Below are 21,541 nucleotides of genomic sequence, written 5' to 3'. Positions count from 1 at the left end.
CGGAAAGCCTTAAAGAGCTGGCTCTTTAAGCTCTTTATGCGGACCGAATTTCTTCCAGGTTTATGTGGGCCGGATTTTGCCCTAGTTTTAGCCTATAAAAAGGCACCTCTAGTATGAGTAAAGACATAGATTATTACAACCAGAAATCGTGAGGAATTTTCCTTCAAGTTCTTAATCGAACTTACTCTTGAATTCTTGAGTTCATAGCTTAGGATTCAAATCAGACTTTATCGATTAGTTTGTTCCCTAATCGTGGTGTCTCTTCATCCATCATTATTTGCTTAAGGTTGCTGATTGCCTTTGTGTGTCAGAGGTCTTGAGTCCATGAGAACAATCGAGTTCAATTTCCATTGGAAGAAAAGATCCAACTCAGATAATTACAAGGTTGGGAGGGTCTAGGAGGGTCTTCCCCTAGGGTTGCTCATCACCAGTGCCGAAAACGCAGAAAGATGTGAAAAGTTTTTTGGGGAAGATTAATTTTATTGGAAGATTCATTGCCCAATTAATCGCGACATGCGAGCCACTGTTCAAGTTGTTAAAAAAGAATGTGCCGTTGCATTGGAATGAGGAGTGCCAACAAGTTTTTGACAAGATTAAAGATTATTTGCTGCAGCCTCCGGTTCTAGTGCCACCCAAACCGGGCCGGCCTTTGATCATGTACTTATCTGTGCTCGACGGAGCAGTAGGGTGTGTTCTGGGGCAGCACGATGACTCGGGAAGGAAAGAGCAAGCCATCTACTATCTTAGCAAGAAATTCACGCAGTATGAGGCTAATTATTCATTTATTGAGAAAAGCTGCTGTGCATTGGCCTGGGCAGCTCAAAAATTAAGGCACTACCTGCTAAGTCACACCACCTATCTCATCTCCCGCTCTGACCCCATGAAATACCTCTTGGAGAAACCGATGCCAACTGGACGTCTTGCTAAATGGCAAATAATTCTTTCAGAGTTTGATATTGTTTTCACTTCGCAAAAGGCCGTCAAGGGACAAGCTATAGCCGATCATTTGGCAGAAAATCCAAAGGACAATGATTATCAACCGCTCCATACCTATTTCCCTGATGAGGAGGTTTTATTTGTTGGTACCGTAGAAGATATGAGCGAACAGTGCCCTGAATGGAGATTGTTTTTCGATGGTGCAGCTAATTCTTTTGGAGTCGGAATAGGAGCAGTTCTTGTATCCCCGGAAGGGAAGCATTATCCTGGAGCAGCTAAATTGCAATTTGCCTGCACAAACAATATGGCCGAGTATGAAGCATGTATTTTTGGTCTTAAAATGGCTTTGGAAATGGAGGTTAAGGAGTTAATAGCCTTCAGTGATTCAGATTTACTCGTGCACCAAACATTGAAACAATGGGTAACCAAAGATTCAAAGATTCTGCCATACCACTGTAATTTGCTCAAATTGGCTAGACAATTTCAAAGTTTGGAATTCAGACATCTTCCACGAGCCCGAAATGTATTTGCCGATGCCTTAGCCACCTTATCTTCTATGATACAATATCCAGACGAATTAGAAATCGAGCCTATCCAAATTCAACTCCAAGACAAGCCTGCTCATTGTTGGGTTGTAGACAAAACATCTGGCAAAAGCCCTTGGTACAATGATATTAAGGAATTCATCAAAATCGGGTCTTACCCTCCAGAAGCTAGTGCAAATGACAAGGGTCTCCTGCGCAGAATGGCCTCAAAGTTTTTCTTAAATGGAGAGGTATTATACAAAAGGACCTTAGATTTGAACCTCTTAAGGTGCATCGATGAAGATGAAGCTCAATACATGATGAAAGAGGTGCATAGTGGTGTCTGCGGACCTCACATGAAAGGACATTTGTTGGCAAAGAAAATTATGAGAACCGGGTATTTTTGGCTTACAATGGAACGCGATTGCATAGATTTTGTCCGGAGATGTATTAAATGTCAAGTGCATGGCGACATCATACGCGCTCCTCCCACCGAATTTCACAGTATGACTGCCCCATGGCCCTGCTCGATGTGGGGTATGGATGTGATTGGCACAATTGACCCTCCTGCTTCAAATGGGCATCGATTTATATTGGTGGCAATTGAGTACTTCACCAAATGGGTCGAAGTGGAATCATTCAAGCACGTGACAAAGAAGGTGGTGGCGAATTTCTTAAGAGATCACATCATATGCCGATTTGGGGTGCCGGAAACATTGATTACAAACAATGCCAAGAATCTCAACAATGATATGGTGGACGGGCTATGCGAACAGTTCAAAATCAGACATCGCAACTCTGCCATCTATAGGCCACAGATGAATGGAGCTGTAGAGGCCGCAAACAAGAATTTGAAGAAGATCATTCGCAAGATGACTGAAAAGCATCGTGACTGGCATGAAAAGCTCCCTTATGCACTAATGGCGTATCGGACTTCTATCCGAACATCAATTGGGGCAACACCCTACTCGCTCATGTATGGAATGGAAGCTGTGCTACCTGCCAATGTCGAAATCCCTTCATTGCGTATTCTCATGGAGACCAAGTTGGAAAAGGCTGATTGGATAAAGCAGCGTTATGAACAACTGTCCTTGATTGATGAAAAACTGCTTAATGCTATTTGTCATGGCCAATGTTACCAAAAACGCATGGCCCGGGCCTACAACAAGAAAGTCCATTTGCGTACATTTGAGGAAGGCGACAAAGTGCTAAAACGAATTTTGCCGGTACAGGATGAGGCCAAAGGCAAATTTGCTCGAAATTGGCAATGGCCATTCATTGTTCAAAAGGTATTACCTGGCGGAGCACTCATTTTGGCAGAGATGGATGGACAGACATTCCCTCAACCTATCAACTCAGACATGTGTAAGAAGTTCTTTATTTGATTATGCAAATTCCTTTCAGAAGTCACGCAAGTGACGAGACAAAAGTCAGGCCATCTTCCTTTCCAATCAAAACATTTTATCCCTAGTCATCCCCTTTGAACTATCAGAACAATAATTTTCGTTTGACAGCTCCTGAGAATTGCAAACCCCATACTGGGGCAAATTTATTTTGAAAGAAAGATGATCCAAAAAAAAAAGGAAAAAGAAGAAAGAACCCCACACTGGAGCAAATTTAGTTTTTAAAAGAAAAATGTAAAAGTGAGGAAAGTGCAATGAAAAATGCAAAGAGAGAAAAATCCCAATCAAACTGGGGCAAATTTTCCTCAGTTTCGTTCAAAATTGGAGACGATTTCAAAATAATGCGGTCTCAGGTTATTTCACACCTCTCACCAAAAATTTGCTTTCAAGCCTCAACTTTTCTTGAAAACACTCTACCTAATCTCATTACAAAAGCCCAAAGTCCTGGCTTTCGTCACTTGCTGTATTTCTATTAGGAAGTTGCTAATCAACTGGCAAGTGATGTCCATAATGCCTTCGCCTAAACTTATAAGGGAAGCGCATTTTACTGATGCTAGCAATTTTCAACTCACATTCTTGGGTCGATCATGGCCGGGCTTTTCCATCGTTCTTTAGGTGAAAACCCGAAAGGGCACCTCAAAAAAAAAAGGGGAGAAAAGAAAAGGAAAAAAGAAAAGAAGAGAAAAACAAAACAAAACAAAAGGGGGTGGGGGCAACATTGGTGAAAACCCGAAAGGGCGCCAAGGTAGGGTTCTGCAATGAGCGAGCACGAGGAGGAACAGCTGGTGACTTGGTTCATTTGGATTTCTCTTCGTTTTGTAATACTTCTGCTAATGTTGAATTCCAGAACAAAGATATCCAGAGATTCAAATATGACATCTGTTGGCCGAAAATTGTTTCACTTTGTAAAAAAATATCTTTTCTGCAAAGTACATTTCTTATGAAGCTCATTTTTCTCAATTGCTTGTAGTCGTGGCATCTTATAGTTTTGAGCACAGCCGGCTTTGTTTGCATTGTTTTGCATGTTCACTTCTGCATTACATGTGAAATTACCTTGCTTACATCATTTTTTTTAATCTTTGAATTTTGGTAAATGACAATCCCCATGGTTTATTCGAAGCATACTCGGATTCAGTTTTCTTTTGAAAATGGTGGAGATCTAGCAAAGCTGTTTACGCAGGTTTCGTGATATGGCAAATGTATACATGGTTAGCTTGGGAAAATGTCACAACAAAAGTTGACAAAGGCATCGAAAGACTCATGTTTACACGATTCTCAAAGGAAAACGGATCAAATGATGGTGGCAATTTCTTTATTTTTTCTCTTTTGCAGAAAATTGCATGCACAGATGAAAGCAAGCACACCTCGCACTGGAATCGGTGTTGGAAAGAGTTCTCCAGTGAACCAAGGCTGATCGGAAATGTTGCAAGCAAGTTTGATCATAAGATGCAACAACATGGCAATGCAGAATCAACTATTGGCTCAGATGTAAAACTTAACCTCTACTGGGGCAAAAATTTTGGTCTATTTTCAGGTAAGTATACTGAATTTCTCATTTTTTAAAATTTCCTGTCTCGGGTCAGTCCCGATTTTAAATTTCCTGTCTTGGGTCAGTCCCGCTTTTAAATTTCTTATTTCGGGTCAGTCCCGATTTTAAATTTCCTGTCTCGGGTCAGTCCCGATTTTAAATTTCCTGTTCGGGTTAGTCCCTTTTAAATTTCCTGTTTCGGGTCAGTCCCGTTTAAATTTCCTGTCTCGGGTCAGTCCCGATTTTTAAATTTCCTGTAAATTTTTTGTTCGGGTCAGTCCCGATTTTAAATTTCCTGTTCGGGTCAATCCCGTTTAAATTTCCTGTCTCGGGTCAGTCTCGATTTTAAATTTTCTGTTCGAGTCAGTTTAAATTTCCTGTCTCGGGTCAGTTCCGATTTTAAATTTGCTTGTTCGGGTCAGTCCCGTTTAAATTTCTCGTCGGGGCTAGTCCCATTTTAAATTTCTGGTTCGGGTCAGTCCCGTTTTAAATTTCTTGTCTGGGTCAATCCCATTTTTTTAAAAAAATTTTGTTAAAGAGGTCAGTCCTCGTTTCAAAAGCGTCCATCGTTCGAGTCGTTCGCAACCAAATAATACAGGTGAGTATTTGGTGTCTATTTTTTTGTCTCAAGTTTTTCCAAAACTCAGACAAAGAGGGGCAAACTGTAGACACCAAATTTTTAGTGTAGTTTTATTTACTATTATTTTTATTATTCTTTATGTTAGTTTTTATTTACTTTTAGTCTTTTATTTTTATTTTAAAGTCATTTTAGCATAGAATTTATCGAAAAAAAGAAAATCATTCACAAAAATATGCTTTAGTTATTTTAGATTCAAGTTCATTGTTATTTAATTAAAAAAAAGGGAAAAAAGGAAAATCAACACAAAAAAAATGAAAAATTTAGCATTTCATTTTTATCTTTTTATGCCTAGTTTCTCTCTTTTTATTCAATTTTACTTAAGTTGTTGTTTCTTTATATTTTGTTCATTATTATTTAACTAAAAAAAAAAAAGGGGAACAAGCTCACGAACCATGAGAAGCATAGGATCCTAGCCCTTTCTTCATGTTACAAGTTAAGCAGAAAAATGCACGAAAAAATTGCAGAAGTAAAAATGCAGCTTAGCCCATTTCATTTTCCACCGTTTTCCCATTGTTTTTCCTTTACCCTTGGATTACCTTGATTTCATCCTACCTGGCTCTCATCTGGAATGAAGAGTGATCGGATGGTCATAGAAAAGTGGTAAAATGAGACTTATCAAGGGCCGTGAAGATCAGGGTTTGGGGGATATAAAGAGAGAGAGCTACGGGCTGAAAGAAAAAAAAAAGAGGGAACAACGGCGGATGAAAAGGGGGGCGAGAGGGAGTGTGTGTGTGACAGAAAAAAGAAAAACCAGCAAAGGGGGAGAGAAAAAGGGTGACGGCAGGAAAAGAAAAAGGAGAACTAGAGGGAGCTGGGGGTTAGCGGCTGAAAGCTGAACGAAAGGAAACCAGGAAGGGGTCTAATGGCGGCTGGAGAGATGCAACCGAGAGAGCTAAGAAGAGAGGGAGTTGTGGACAGCTAGGTTTTGAGAAAGAGAGCAACGGGAAAGAACCAAGAAAATCAGGAGGAAACTGAGAAAAGAAATAACAGGGAAAAGCGAGGAAAAACAAGGGAAGAGGAAGACACGGTCAGAGGGAGGAACCGAGGGATCTGAGGTAGAACAAAGGAAAGAGGAGATCCAAGGCTGAAAACCCAGTTTCAGGTCTCTTCATCAGAGTCCGCAGTTGATCTCTTCATCGAACCCAGGCTAAAGTTTCAAGTCCAAAGGCGGTAAACAGGTAGTCTTCAGCCTTTTTTCTTGTCTATTTCCATTTCATATGGAATCTGGTCTGCGTAACCAGAGATTCTGGGCTTTTACTCACGCTTGGATGTTGAATTACTAGAGTAAAGTTTGATGCTTGGATGAATTTGAGAGACAGTATGCTGTTTTCTTGCGTTCCCTTGCATTATACAGGCCAAAGTAGTTTTTTTCTTCGCTGCTCTTTTTGTGTTTGAGTATAGCCAGGTCTGATGGTTCTTGTTTTTCTTGCCATTTTTGTTTCTAAAATCTAGAGCCAAATCTGTCTGTTTTCTTTTGCATTTCATCCGACACACTCTGGTTTCGTGTCTGGGTTTTGTTATTCGAAGAGGGTTAAGTTTTACTTCTGTTTGGGCTGAGAAATCCGTAGGTTTGGTCTGGTTTTGGGGACGGAAGTTTGGGGTCTTTTCTATAGGTTTTAGCTGATGGGCTTGTGTGAGTTCACGGCTGCTTCTTTGGTTGTCTTTGTGCGCAATCTGGGTTGGAGAATTCTTGGGAATGCACAGAATGAGGTTGGGTTTTGATGATATGATCCATAAAATGTTGCTTCGGTTTGAAAAGCTTTGTTGTTTGTTCGGATTTTGTTAGCCGCGTATGTACTGAATGTCATTAGTTGCAGAAAATTGCAGCAAGAAATCTGATCTTATGGCCACTCTCTGCCTTGTTTCCTTTCGTTTTGCATGATTAGTTTTTTGCGAGTGATAAATGTTGAGTTTGAAGCCTTGTTTAAGATGTTTGGGTGACTAGTAAGAAGCATTTGCAGAAACCCAGCAACCAGAAATGAAGAAAGCTTCATTCGATGCATGCATGAACATGTTACTAAAATGGCATGAACATATGTTTCTGCTAAGTTTCTTTGCTGCAATTTTGTTATTCTTGTTTTTGGGCCTGGATCATCTCGTTTGGGATAGTTAGGGGTAGGCATCCATGTTTAAGCTATGTTAGGATTTATGTTTACAGATGTGTGTGAGTTTGATTGATGAATGATGAAGTTTTGCACAATGTTCTCGGCATTTCATCCATGCTAGTATGAAGCTGCAAAATTTGCAGCAGAGCAAAGGCTGCTGCATCTGTTTTGCTGTTTTCTTCTCCGTGACCACTCACCAAGCTTTGGCCATCCTAATTTGATAGTTAATTTGGTGTGGAAAGAGGCAGTGATTGATTGGTGTTGAGTTTGCATGTTTGAGTCTTTAAAACACTTGAATCATGATTCGATGCTTGCTGGAAAATGAATATCAGCTTGCTGCAAGTCTTATCTGGGTGTATGCTGTAGTCTTTTTTCTTTCTTTTGGCTCCAAGATCTAGTATTTTCTGTTTAGTTAACAAATCAATCAGTTTTTTTGTTATTTGGTTTGATTGCTGTCGCGCCCCATTTTTTATAAGAAAAATAAATAGTTTGAAAAGTGAATTTTTGATTTACAAAGAAAATGAAGAAAAATATGGGTCTAAATGGGACTTGAAAATGCGACGATTTGACCCAACATAATAGTTTAAAAAGGGTTTTTTGAACAAAAATCGGAGTCGCCACTTGGTATTGAGTTAAGGTGTACCAAGTCACCTAAAATGAGTTTTCAAAGGAAAAAAGTAGAAAAACCCCTTTTAAACGACTCCTAGTCCACGAAAATCAAAGGAAAGGTTCGGGAGTCACATTTGACGAAGGGGAAGGCAAGGATAAAAATCCAAGGCACCCCTTCGACCTAGCCAAGGCTAGTTGCGTGATATAGTCAAGGATTTTCTTATTTTTAACCAAAGAATTTATCACATTTGGATGCACTATATGAATGCAAAACCTAGACCTAGGGGAACATCGGGGGGCAAAATTTCTCTTCAAAGCTTGAGTGGTGCCAATCACATTAATAGTGATGCCCAATAATGACTCTTTGGAGAGGTCACGAATAATGCTAATGACGAAAAATGAGTGGAATGAATGTATGCAATGTGAAAATATGAGTTTCCGTGAAGTGAAGAAGTAATAGAAACAATAGTGTGTAAGTGGAAGTGTGCAAATGGATGTGCAAAGTAAGGTGAGTAAGGTGATAGTATGAAGTGCGTGTGTGCACGTGATAATATAAAAATACGAGTGATAGAGTGAAAAAATGTACAAAATTAGAGTTGTGTGAAATGATAGGGGTAAATGAAATGCATGAACCCTAGAGGAATGCAAGCAAGATGGGTACGGGGAGACCCTAAGTCGTGACTTTTGATTTACCTTTTGGTTAGAAAAAGAATGAGCGTGCTAAGGCTATGTATAGCCAAACTCGTCCATCCCTCTTACCAAAAGGGTTTATTCCCTAATCTAATCAAGCAAATGAGCTAATCTAAATGAAAATGTAATCCTAAATATGTAGGGGAAAGGGAGTGAAGGGTCATGCAAAAATGTAAAACTAAAAGGAAAGAATGAATGAAGATGTAATGAAGGCACGCAAGTATGTGCTAGCGCGGGGACGGCCCTAATGGGTCTAGCATTGGACTAGCCCTTCACTAACGCTTTTCACAAGCATTGGACTTGCGAGAGTTTGAGGGGGAAGACCATGACTAGCATTGGATTAGCCACGGTGACGTACATTCATCTATATAAGCAAATATAAATAAAAACAAGTAGACATGCAAGGCACATATTTTTACATAACACATAGCACATAAGCATGCTTATCTAGATGCCAAAACCTAGGGAAAGCGATTAAACACATAGCACCTAAGCGTGCAAAACACATAAGGCAATTAAGGCCCTAACTATTACATTCTTAGGGGGAAGCCTACTACAATCTAAGAGGGAAGGAATTGAATGAAATGATATAATAGCCTAACTATTACAATTGTGGCATCCAAGTGCCTTTCAAATGATCAAAAATTGAACTAAAATAAAATAAAAATACTAGATTAAAACAAATAAAGCGAATAAATAAATAAATAAAAATGAAAGCATTCAAATGGCATGCAATTGAGCACATAAAGTCACATAAGGCACATAAGGTCAAATAAAGTCAAGAATAAAGGATAGAGTGTACCTCCCTTGAGTTGATGCCCTAATATGGTGAGATTACTTATTTATCCTCCAAAATAAAAGAAAAGGTCAAGGCATCGCTTTACTTAACAAACAATCATGAAAGATAAATTAAATCATGAAATTGAAGCAATTAAATCATATAAACAACTCGCATTCAAGAAGTCAAAAGAATAAAAGGACTTGATTGTAAAGATTGACAAAATTTTGAGGCCAAAATTAAAGAAAAATAAAGTTCAAGGACTCATTTGCAATTAAAGTAAGGACCCAATAAAAAGCATTGAAAGTTTGTAGGGCCATAGTGAAATTAAAGAAAAGTCCAGGGACTGATCTGCAAATTCATTTTCTGGTTTCTTAATGGAGCAGGCCACTGGTTTCTTAATCGGAAGTCCAAGGTACAGAAATGGGTCAACCCACTTTTTACCAAATAAAACCCAACCAAATTAATCAACAACCCAATCCTAAAACCCAACCAAAAGCTTTGAATTTTAACCTTCTTAAGCCCAACAAGAAACCCAAACAAATGTTACTAAACCCAATCAAGATAAAATCCCCACTAAAAATTACTAAACTTTGATTAAGCATTAAATCCCCAGAATTAATCTATCCAAAAAAAACACATTAACTTATATCATGGAAGAAAACATTTAAAGGGACAGAATTGATTAAGTTGTCTAATTCTCTGGGCCACATCAGAACAAGGGAAACCTGAGAGGTCCCAATGCAACAAAAATAGGGGCCTAATTGAAAGAATTATGAAGGTTTTGAGGTCACAATCAGAAGCTCTGGAACTCTGGGGCTAAATCACAAAGAAATGGAAAGTTGCGGGACTGAAATCATAAATTTAACAAATGGTCATCTTCTCCAAACAGATTAGCCATCCGCTGCTGTTTTCCCCTTGCTTTGCGGACAAATGAACACCAGAAAATTCAACTCTGGCTAATCCCCAAAGAAAGAAAAAAAATGAAACTCACACAAACTCCCCCTCACGCAATTTCAGGACGTTAATTCGAGTCCACACAAAGGAAAGGGAAGAACTAGAAACGGAAAATAGAGACAGTGCCGCACGCTAGCATATCAAGATCAAAATTCTCCTTTCTACCTTGAAAATCAAGTATTATGTTTTGAAAAACGTTGAACTTGCTCTCTGTTCATTTTCTTCACACACAAAACGCAGATGAATCACCTTTCAAGTAAAACTTTCAATTAAGCATTTCATCGAACAGGTCAGGGGTATTAAGAAAATCTCGCCAATCTTTGCCCAATTGAAGTTAATTAGCCCCAAAATTTTATCAGCAACCCAAGGAATTCAACTCAATCAACATATGCAGTGTGCGTATTCAAAGAAAAATGAAGCCAATCAACAGGAAAATTGCATCAAACGAGACCGCGAGAAACCCATTCCAAAGGCAGGACAAGAACTGAAAACTTTTAGGAAAAAGAAAAGAGACTTACAGTGCTCTTGTTCGGTGAAGACTCGCGAATGGAGATGGGGAATTCTGACGGAATGGTGATGGCTCTAGTTGCTCTGTTTTCCAAGTTCATCCTTTGCTTTGCCGAAATTTCTACCTTCGTTTCTGTTGGCAGCCACGGCCTTTTTTCTCTGTCTTTTTCCTTGACTCTTCACCAATTCTTTTCCCTCACTTAGTTCCTCCAGCCTGCAGCCTTCTGCTTTGGTTTTCCTGTTTTTCCTTTTCTTTCCCTGCCAAAGCTCGTTTCTTCCTCCTCCCTGTCGCTCTTCATATTTTTCTGGTTCCTTTCTTCTCTTTTTTAAGCCGAAACCCCTCTCGGTTCTCCCTACCTCTCACTCTCAGATGAAGCCTTCTAGTTTTTTCTTCCCTGATTTTCGTAGCCCCCTTCTCTGTTTTTTCCTTAGCTTTTCGTTGCTTCCCTTCTTTTCCTTTTTCTTTGCTCTCTATTCTTTTCCTTTGGCCTCCCCCGAGCCTGTTTCCTCATCCCTTCTTTTGTTTAATTCTGCCCCCCAAAAATCTCCCTTTTGGCTTGCGGCTGTTTTGCCTTTTAAAGGCACTTCACAAGACTAAACCTAATATGAAAGGCCAAGATTTCAAACCCCAAAGTAGGCTTATGTGTCTTATTCTTGTCCCTTTGATTGACTTTTCTTTTTTCCTTATTTTTTTCCTATTTTTTTTAATCAAATTAGTAGATAAAATAAATGCTCGTAAACTAATTAAAATACAATAAGAGGCACGAAACAGGAAACAACCAAAATAAACCTAAAATTGAAACAAATAAATCTAAAATTAAACTAAAAAAATAAAAATAAAATTCGAAACCAAAAATTTGGTGTCTACAATTGCATGAATGCATCTAAGTTGGATAAAGAAATCACATGAGAATAGTCGTGGAAGGAAACAAATCTTATGAAGTTGCGAAACTGTTATTGCAGAAGCTTTCTTCATACTAGTTTTGCATGGCATTTGCCTGAAAACGATTTTAATAATTGCATTCCAACCCCACATGTTCCTCCTCATGTTACAAAGGCCCAATTATATTCTAATTTCTTGCAATTAGGCCCTAGAGTAGTTGCAATTTGAACCATTACTTGACCCCTTCTTTGCTCTTGGACCCGTGAATTTCCCAAAATGTGTTAATTGGGCTTGAGTGATTGGTTAATATTTGCAATTGGGTCCTTGGTAGTTTTTCTATTTTAGAAATTTGATCAATAATTTACTTTTCTTGGAAATTATGCATTATTTGATTTCATTTAAGTTGCAATTGGGAGGGATTTGGTGATTTTGTTTATACTTTACTATTTAATTGGTGCCTTGACCCTTTTATTGTTTTGAAGCTATTTTTCCTTCATTTGATTACCATTGCAAGGGAGGTACACTCTATCCCTTATTTTCACTTTATTTGACCCTATGTGTCTATGTGATTTATGTGCTTAATTGCATGCCTTTTAAATGTTTTTATTTTATTTATTTATTTATTTATCCACTTTATTTGTTTTAGTTTTGTATAGTTATTTTCAATTTCGATCGTTTGAAAGGCATTTGAATGCCAAAGTTGTAATAGCTAGGTTATTATTTTATTTATTTTATTCCGTTTCCCCTCTTAGATTGTAGTAGGCTTCCCCCGAATGTAATAGTTAGGGCTTTATTTGCTTTATTTGCCTTATGTGTGTTTTGCATGTCTATGTGTTATGTGTTACCGCTTTCTTAGGGTCTTGCATCTAGATATCATGCTTATGTGTTATGTGCTATATGTGATTTATGTGTTTACATGCTTTTATTAGGTCTTACATGATTTATTTGATTGTAACTGATGTGTGACGTCACCACACTAGTCCCATGCTAGTTGTGGTCAATTTCTCGAATCCACACTAGTCCAACGCTAGTTGTGGCCCTTTGTTCCGACTTTTCTCACTAGTCCAATGCTAGTGGGAAATTGTAGACATGGGCTAGTCCAACGCTAGACCCTTAGGAGCCCCTCGAGCGTTAGATCATGGTTGTGTGATAAAATCACTTCATCTCATGCATGTTTTCACTTTTTAGGGTTTTACCATGTTACATGACACTCTCCTTATACCTATATGTCCCTTCTCCCAGGTTCACCTTATATGTAGTCTTTATTCCATATTTCCCCTTATACGTATACTCCTTACCTCTTTGTACGAAAACATGACATTAGACTAGCATTCCCATTTAAGAATTAGAATTAGGGTAGTGCATTTGCTTGATTAGATAGGGAAAAACCACTTGGATATGGGATATGAACGAGTTTGGCTTTTCTAACCTTAGCACGCTCGTATTCCCTCTATTAAAGGGAACATTGAAAGTCACGAGTATAAGTCCCCCACACCCATTATGATGCATTCCTTTAGGTCATACACATGTGTACATTATTATTTTCTTTACTTTTCATTTCTTAGAGTCTCATATTTTTTGCATTATTCGTGACCTCTTCAAAAAGTCCACATTGGGCTTCACAATTAATGTGATTGACACCAATTGAGCTTTGAAGAGAAATTTTGACCCCCCGATACCCTATTAGGTCTAGGGTTTGCATTCATATAGTACATCTAAATGTGATAAAATTTTAGGTTAAAAAATAAGAAAATTTTTGACTAAATCGCGCAACTAGCCTTGGCTAGGTTGAAAGGGTGCCTTGGATTCTTATCCTTGCCTTCCCTTTCTTCAAATGTGACTCCCGAATCTTTTTCTCTGATTTTCGTAGACTTGGAGTCGTTTAAAGAGGGTTTTCTACTTTTTTTCCTTTCTTTTCTTTAAAAATTCATTTTTAGGTGACTTGGTACACCTCAATTCAATACCAAGTGGCGACTCCATTTTCCATTCAAAAAACCCTTTTTAAACTATATTTTGGGTCAAATCGTCGCATTTTCAAGTCCCATTTAGACCCATATTTTTCATTTTCTTTTAAATCAAAAAATCATTTTCCAATCGAAAATTGAATCAAAAGCCATTTTTTCTAAACTCGTCTTTTATTTTTTCTTATTTAAAAAAATGGGGCGCGACATATGTCGACACTCACACGATCAACTCATCTGGGCGAAGGGAGAATATAGCCTATAGGGTTCCCCGACTCTCCTCTGGTATCTGAGTTCTAGTCAGCGTACCACCCGGTTCACCGGCCCGCCTACACTCGTAGCTCGTACTCCGGCACCGCTAGGTCCACCGACCTCCATACCTACACAACAAAATATCACTTAATCAGTTCTCCGGCATTTCATCTTAATAGATACGATTCAACTTAGAGACAATCGAATACTTATATGTTCTATAACACATTTTTCAACTGCCCACGTCCTCTAACCTAGGCGTTCTGATACCACCTGTGACGCCCTCACTTCTCTCAAGGGCGAACCCGAGCGTATCGGCGGGACACCTGCCTAGCTCGCACCAGGACTCAATACTTATAATGCGAAAATAGATTTCACGCTAAAAGAAAGTTCTATTTACTCTATTACAGCTTCAAAAGTTGCATAAACTAGTACATCAAATCATACATACTACGAGTACCAGAAAGTAAACCCTAGAAAAACTGATAACTACAACCACCACGACAACTATATATATCTTACTAGTCAACTTATAACAAGTACAAATTCAACTATTCTATAGCTAAAAGTCTAAACACCTTCCCGAGCGATCCCTGCGTTGGCCCCCTGCTAAGGAAAACAAATGGAATGGGGTAAGCTACATGCTTAGTGAGTAATCAGGGGTAAAATGTAAACTCACATCCAAATAAACAAGTAAATTAGGATATTTCCCATTAATAACAGAAAGGCAACATCACAATGGTAGGATACGGGTGGCTCCAAAACCAGTTGAATTCCCCGAGCTTGAATGCCTGTTGACACTTCGTCAATCAAAGTACTCATGGTCCGTAGACTCCACTTACTTTCCCCGTTCACCTTATCAACCCCCGCTGGCCGGTCAACAGCACACAGCAGCTCGAGCGAAACAAAATCACTTAGCTTTAATCAAATCTTTAACAAAGAACGAAATCCCAAGGTTAGCATGGAACTAACTTCGACCAAGCCCTGACTGGCTCGAATAGTTCGTCTACCCTTGAAACCGACTTGGAACCAATCCCTGAGATATCCAATCTCTCAATAGATGATATCTCTTAACAAAGTACACAGGTACTTACCCCAACAGCACATAGCAAAAAAGGGTTCAACTCAAGTCATGTAATCAACCCCATTAGCACACAGCAAAAGGGTGATATTCAACATAAGGCATGTATTCTCACATATGAAATCAAAACAAAGGATGGGCTTAGGTCGAGTGAGATAAAGTACACCCTCGCCTAAGTACCCATTTAACATATACAAAGCACTTTGATAATTTCACGTCAATAAACAACCCAATTACTCACTCAAAAGAGTTAGCACGCAAATCAAGGTACTTTATAAGGTACAACCGACTCCGTCCGGTTCGTCACTGCCTGTGACAGAAGATTATACTCAACTATCAGTCAATCAACCATCATAAATGGAAATAAGGACTAAAATGATCAAAGTGGCAAAAACGGCAAAGAAATGTATATGCGCGTGCGCGGAAATGAAAAAGGTTTAAATATAGGTTATACGGTTTTGACCATAACCAAAGCTGTGGTTATCGGATCAAGGTGTACTAGGTAGCATCTCAAGGTTAAGACAAAAGGTTACAAGTTTCGTGAAGACAACGCGACCCAGTTTTGACTGGATCCAGGTCAAATTTGCAAAATACAGAACTAGAACTCCAAAGGCTAGTTTATTCCTCTAGTGAAAATGTGGGCGGCATCCCCTTGTGTTTACCTATTTTTCAGCCATTTATGGCTTCATTCTTTTCCTCAATCAGGCCCAAAATCACAGACAAAATAATCTCATTTCAATAGCCGTTCAATAGGCTCAACATCATACAATTACAAAACCATGCTATAGAAATGACCGGAAATAAGGGTTAAAGCAAAACGTAAAAAGACAGGTTCGATGTCTCTTAGCGTAACGATCACAACTAAAGCTACACTTATCAGATTGGGGTGAAATTTATACCATTTTGAAGCTAAGATAAAGGGTTACAACTTTGATGAAGAGCACTCAGTTCAGTTCGTAGTGTATTCAGGTCAAAATTTCAAATTACAGAACCAGAATCTCACAATATGGCTAGTTAACTGCACTATGCGTAAATGACAATAACTCAAGCTACTAAAATCCGATTGAGGCATTTTAAGGGGCATTGGAAAGCTAAGACATAACACTATAACTTCTGTGTTTTGGCCAGATGCTAATTCAGTACGGATCAGGGTGAACAGACGCAGTCAGATTGGTGAAATGTCAACACTGTCAACCGAGCTCTACCTATGGCAGTCAGGGGTATTTTTATCTTTTCATATGCTACAGTACTCGTATTGAGCTGAAATTTTATATACAGCTATAAAACATCATTGCCTACAACTTTCATGTTTTATGCTAAGCCTAATTTGGCCTCCATCATGGTCGAACAGAACCAGACAGAACAGGGCAGTGAAGAGTTTTATTTCTGGAATTTAAGGAGTTCAAGGTATAACTTCACCTTTCTAGCTTAAACTGTGACAGCCCCACCTTCCTCTAAGGCGTACCAAAGGAGTTAGGGAACTGCCTGCCCAACTCTCGCCAGGACTACTAAGACAGTTATACACAATCTAAAACGTTCCGGAATAAAATAGCGCGCTTACACGATTCAAAATCGCAAAACGGAAAAAATGAAAAAAAAAGAAAAAAAATCGGAACTGCAAATGAATAGTAACTTCCACGTGGTTAGCAACCGCACAAAATCCACATGCCACTCTAGGTCCTGATGTCGGACCTCCTCGTGAGGTACCCCTTTGGGTCTCTCTCCCTACCTGACTTTTCTCAACATTCCCTTGATTTGGGATCCCTGTGGATCGTGGACCACTTATTCCTCGGCTCATCTGAGATGGTGGCTCGCTCCTCGAGCTTTGTCTATCAATATAACTACTTGTATCCGGTTGTCTCCTTTTCTTATCATGAAAAGCCTTTACTTGATTCTTAGTACTTTCAATCCTTTGTGCCCTTTCAACAGCTTGACTATATGTCTCCAATTGAGCAACTGCCAGTGCCTCTTGAATCTCCACATTCAAACCCTGGACAAACCGACGAATTCTCCTTTGGTCTTTGAGTACTGACTCTGGAGCAAAATGAGAGAGTTTAGTAAATTGCGTCTCGTACTCCGCCACACTCACAATCCCTTGACGTAGGCGTATAAACTCATCCTCTCGCCTTTCTAGAATAAGTGGCGGTAGGTACTTCTCATTAAACTCACGAGTGAAATTAACCCATGTCTAGACCTGGCAATTGGGCGGGTTGGGCGGTTTTGGGCGGGTTAATATTGAATTTTTATTTAAATGGGTTATACCCAACCTGCCCAACTTTAAATTGGGTTACTTTTGGGTTGGGTCATTTTGGGTCAACTCAAACCCATGACCCAAATATGACCCAATATATTAATTAATAGATTTTGATACATAAATTCTCTTAAATATATTTTTACATACAAAAAATTTTTAAAAGCAAAAAGAAGAATACCTAATCACGAAAATATTCGAACAACCATGTTCATATGGCACATATTTAGAATTATCCATACAGGTTGTAGCTTCCAAATTAAAGCAATGAACGAAAAAGAAAAAATCTGTTGAACTGAGAACTGAAGCTGCCTGAGAGGATGATCATAAAAATTACAAAAAATGGATTATAACAGGCCGAATAATAGAGCTGCAAACCTGAACCAGTATACTACTACAGACATAATCGATTCATTCTTGCAGCCGGCTAACACATTATATAATCCTTAAGGAAATATTGAAACTGGTCAGTTTATGGAGCAACAAATAAAGGCTTTATACCTGTGGGAACAATAGCCAAGGACACCACAGGAGCAAATGGGATTAAGGTTCGACAGCTTTAATCTGAGATTTTGTGACTTCTGCTTGGATTTGGGATGATAGAATTGCAAAAGGGTAGCAAAAATGAACCCAAAGTGGAATTGAAAATTTGTTTATTTTGATTGAAATCATTGTTAGCAAGAAAGAAAGAACTCTTCGTGGAGAGAATTGTTAATTTGCTAAAGAGTAAAGGTGCGAAGCTGGTGGTGGTGGAGATTTATTTGTTTTTTAAGTTGGGTAATGGGTACCCAACTTAATTACCCAAACCCACCCAAAATATGTATGGGTTTTTATTATCCAACCCAAAATTAACCCAACACCCAATTTACCCAACCCAACTTCTGAAATTAGTGGGTTGATTGGGTGGGTTGCAGGGTTTTGGGTATAATTGCCAGGTCTACCCATGTCCATGGGGTTTGTTCTCTATCCCACTTGGCTCGAATCACATTCAACCAGGCACGAGCCGTTCCCTCAAATTGAAAAACGGCGAAAGCTATCTGCCGTTCCTTCGGGTATCCTAACGCAGCAAAAATGTCTAACATTCGCTCCAACCAACTCTCCGCTATATCAGGGTCAGGTCCACCTAAAAATTTTGGCGGTAGAAACTTCTGAAACTGTTCTAAGGCACGCTCCTCTCCCTGATGATTTCCAGGATGCTGTACTTGGCTTTGACCCTGTTGGTTGACCATTCGTTCTAATAAATCAGCCACTCGCTGTATGGCTGTAGCTACTTGGGTTTCGGCTTGTATATTCACATTTTCATTGGTTACCCCTTCGGTTCCTTGTCCTCGTCCTCGTCCTCTACCCCCACCACGAGTCTCCATTTAATTGTTTTATAACTTCTATAATTGGGACAAAATATGGTACGAGATCAAAGCATTGAAAAGTTATAAAATGCACGAAATAATCAAAAGATCAAAACATGTACATATATATACAAGTCACGCCAAAAATATACACATATCAGTTCACATAACAGCTAATATCCAGCCAGTACAAAACATGTTCGTTCATGAGCACATCGGCTCCAAAAAAAGTCCACAAAACAACTCAGAATAACGGCCCTAATGAACATCCCCTACAGAGCCTATAGATTCTATCGCATCCATCGGCCCCACTCCGCCAGCCCTAGGTAGCGCCTTGACAGCCATATCTAAGAGAACCTCACATTCTAACATAATACCCCGGGTTCTATCTCTTATTTGCCCCTTCAAAGCGAAGAGGTGGCTGTGGGTCTCCTCAAGCTGACGACCAAGGGTATGCGTCCGCTCCTCCTCAACTCGCAACCCCGTCTCGAGGTCACGCAGGCGCATGGCCTGTGCATGACTCACTCCTCTGGCCTCATCCAACTGTGCCCTCAAAGTGTCGACCGTCCTGCCTAGGTGACGACGCTCGTCATCTATAGCCATAACCACCTCGTCAGGGTATCCATACGTATGTCGACACTCACACGATCGACTCATCTGGCCGAAGGGAGAATATAGCCCATAGGGTTCCCCGACTCTCCTCTGGTATCTGAGTAATCGTCGGCGTACCACCCGGTTCAGCGGCCCGCCTACACTCGTAGCTCGTACTCCGGCACCGCTAGGTCCACCGACCTCCATACCTGCGAAACAAAATATCACTTAATCAGTTCTCCGGCATTTCATCTTAATAGATACGATTCAACATTGAGACAATCGAATACTTATATGTTCTATAACACATTTTTCAACTGCCAAAGTCCTCTAACTTAGGCGCTCTGATACCACCTGTGACGCCCCCACTTCTCCGAAGGGAGAACCCGAGCGTATCGGCGGGACGCATGCCTAGCTCGCGCCAGGACTCAATACTTAAAATTAGAAAATAGATTTCACGCTAAAAGAAAATTCTATTTACTCTATTACAGTTTTAAAAGTTGCATAAACTAGTACATCAAATCATACATACTACGAGTACCAGAAAGTAAACCCTAGAAAAGCTGATAACTACAACCACCACGACAACTATATACATCTTACTAGTCAACTTATAACAAGTAAAAATTCAACTATTCTATAACTAAAAGTCTGAACACCTTCCCGAACGATCTCCGCGTTGGCCCCCTACTAAGGAAAACAAATGGAATGTGGTAAGATATATGCTCAGTGAGTAATCAGGGGTAAAATGTAAACTCACATCCAAATAAATAAGTAAATTAGGATATTTCACATCAATAACAGGAAGGTAACATCACAATGGTAGGATACGGGTGGCTCCAAAACCAGTTCATTTCCCCCGAGCTTGAATGCCTATTGACACTTCGTCAATCAAAGTACTCATGGTCCGTAGACTCCACTTACTTTCCCCGTTCACCTTATCAACCCCCGCTGGCCGGTCAACAGCACACAGCAACTCGAGCGAAACAAAATCACTTAGTTTTAATCAAAGCTTTAACAAAGAACGAAATCCCAAGATTAGCATGTAACTAATTTCGACCAAGCCTTGACTGGCTCGAATAGTTCTTCTACCCTTGAAACCGACCTGGAATCAAGCCCTGAGACATCAAATCTCTCAATAGATGATATCTCTTAACAAAGTACACAGGTACTTACCCCAACAGCACACAACAAAAAAGGGTTAAACTCAAGTCATGTAATCACCCCCATCAGCACAAAGCAAAAGGGTGATACTCAACATAAGACATGTATTCTCACATTTGAAATCAAAACAAATGATGGGCTTACGTCGAGTGAGATAAAGTATACCCTCGCCTAAGTACCCATTAAACATATGAAACGTACTTTGATAATTTCACGTCAATAAATAACCCAATTATTCACTCAAAAGAGTTATCACGCAAATCATGGTACTTTATACGGGTCAACCGACTCCGTCCGGTTCGTCACTGCCTGTGACAGAAGATTATACTCAGCTATCAGTCAATTAACCATCATAAACGAAAATAAGGACTAAAACGATCAAAGTGGCAAAAACGGCAAAGAAATGTATGCGCGCGTGCGCGGAAATGAAAACGGTATAAAAATAGGTTACATGATTTTGACCATAACCAAAGTTGTGGTTATCGGATCAAGGTGTACTAGGTAGCGTGTCAAGGTTAAGACAAAAGGTTACAACTTTCGTGAAGACAACTCGACCCAGTTTTCACTGGATCCAGGTCAAATTTGTAAAATACAGAACTAGAACTCCAAAGGCTAGTTTATTCCTCTAGTGAAAATTTGGACGGCATGCCCCTTGTGTTTACCTATTTTCCAGTCATTTATGGCTTCATTCTTTTTCTCAATCAGTCCCAAAATCACACACAAAATAATCTCATTTCAGTAGCCATTCAATAGACTCAACAGCATACAATTACACAACCATGCTATAGAAATGACCAGAAATAAGGGTTAAAGCAAAACGTAAAAAGACAGGTTCGATGTCTCTTAGCGTAACGATCACAACCATAGCTACGCTTATCGAATTGGGGTGAAATTTATACCATTTCGAAGCTAAGATAAAGGGTTACAACTTTGATGAAGACCACACAGTTCAGTTCATAGTGTATTCAGGTCAAAATTTCAAATTACAGAACCAGAATCTCACAATCAGGTTAGTTAACTGCACTATGCGTAAATGACAATAACTCAAGCTACTGAAGTCCGATTGAGGCATTTTTAGGGGCGTTGGAAAGTTAAGACATAATAATACAACTTCTTTGTTTTGGTCAGATGCTAATTCAGTACGGATCAGGGTGAACAGACGCAGTCAGATTGGTGAAATGTCAACACTGTCAACCGAGCTCTACCTATGGCAGTCAGGGATATTTTTGTCTTTTCACATGCTACAGTACTCATATTGAGCTGAAATTTGTTATAAAACATCATTTCCTACAACTTTCATGTTTTGTGCTAAGCCTAATTCGGCCTCCATCAAGA

General features: G+C 39.4%; 1 protein-coding gene across 1 annotated transcript; it reads left to right on the top strand.

The window, feature by feature from the left end:
* The first annotated feature begins 904 nt into the window (after window positions 1-904).
* On the top strand, window positions 905-16,879 carry LOC113687285 (uncharacterized). The gene is made up of 3 exons (XM_027204929.1): window positions 905-2,290; window positions 2,366-2,749; window positions 16,784-16,879. The coding sequence occupies exons 1-3, from the start codon at window positions 905-907 to the stop codon at window positions 16,877-16,879; spliced, it is 1,866 nt and encodes a 621-aa protein (XP_027060730.1).
* The last annotated feature ends 4,662 nt before the right edge of the window (window positions 16,880-21,541 follow it).

The sequence above is a fragment of the Coffea arabica genome, chromosome 10e (assembly GCF_036785885.1).
Source record: "Coffea arabica cultivar ET-39 chromosome 10e, Coffea Arabica ET-39 HiFi, whole genome shotgun sequence".
Classification (NCBI taxonomy): Eukaryota; Viridiplantae; Streptophyta; class Magnoliopsida; order Gentianales; family Rubiaceae; genus Coffea; species Coffea arabica.
The sequence above is the reverse complement of the archived record's forward strand: the minus strand, read 5'-3'. Positions and strand labels throughout refer to the sequence as shown.

Bases quoted from the DNA above. Each gene is read 5' to 3' on its own strand.
- LOC113687285 (XM_027204929.1), top strand. From the start codon at position 905: ATGCCAACTGGACGTCTTGCTAAATGGCAAATAATTCTTTCAGAGTTT. The intron at 2,291-2,365 runs GTAGAGGCCGCA...TGGCATGAAAAG, and splicing joins GGCCACAGATGAATGGAGCT to CTCCCTTATGCACTAATGGC. The intron at 2,750-16,783 runs GTATTACCTGGC...CCCTTTCAACAG, and splicing joins GGCCATTCATTGTTCAAAAG to CTTGACTATATGTCTCCAAT.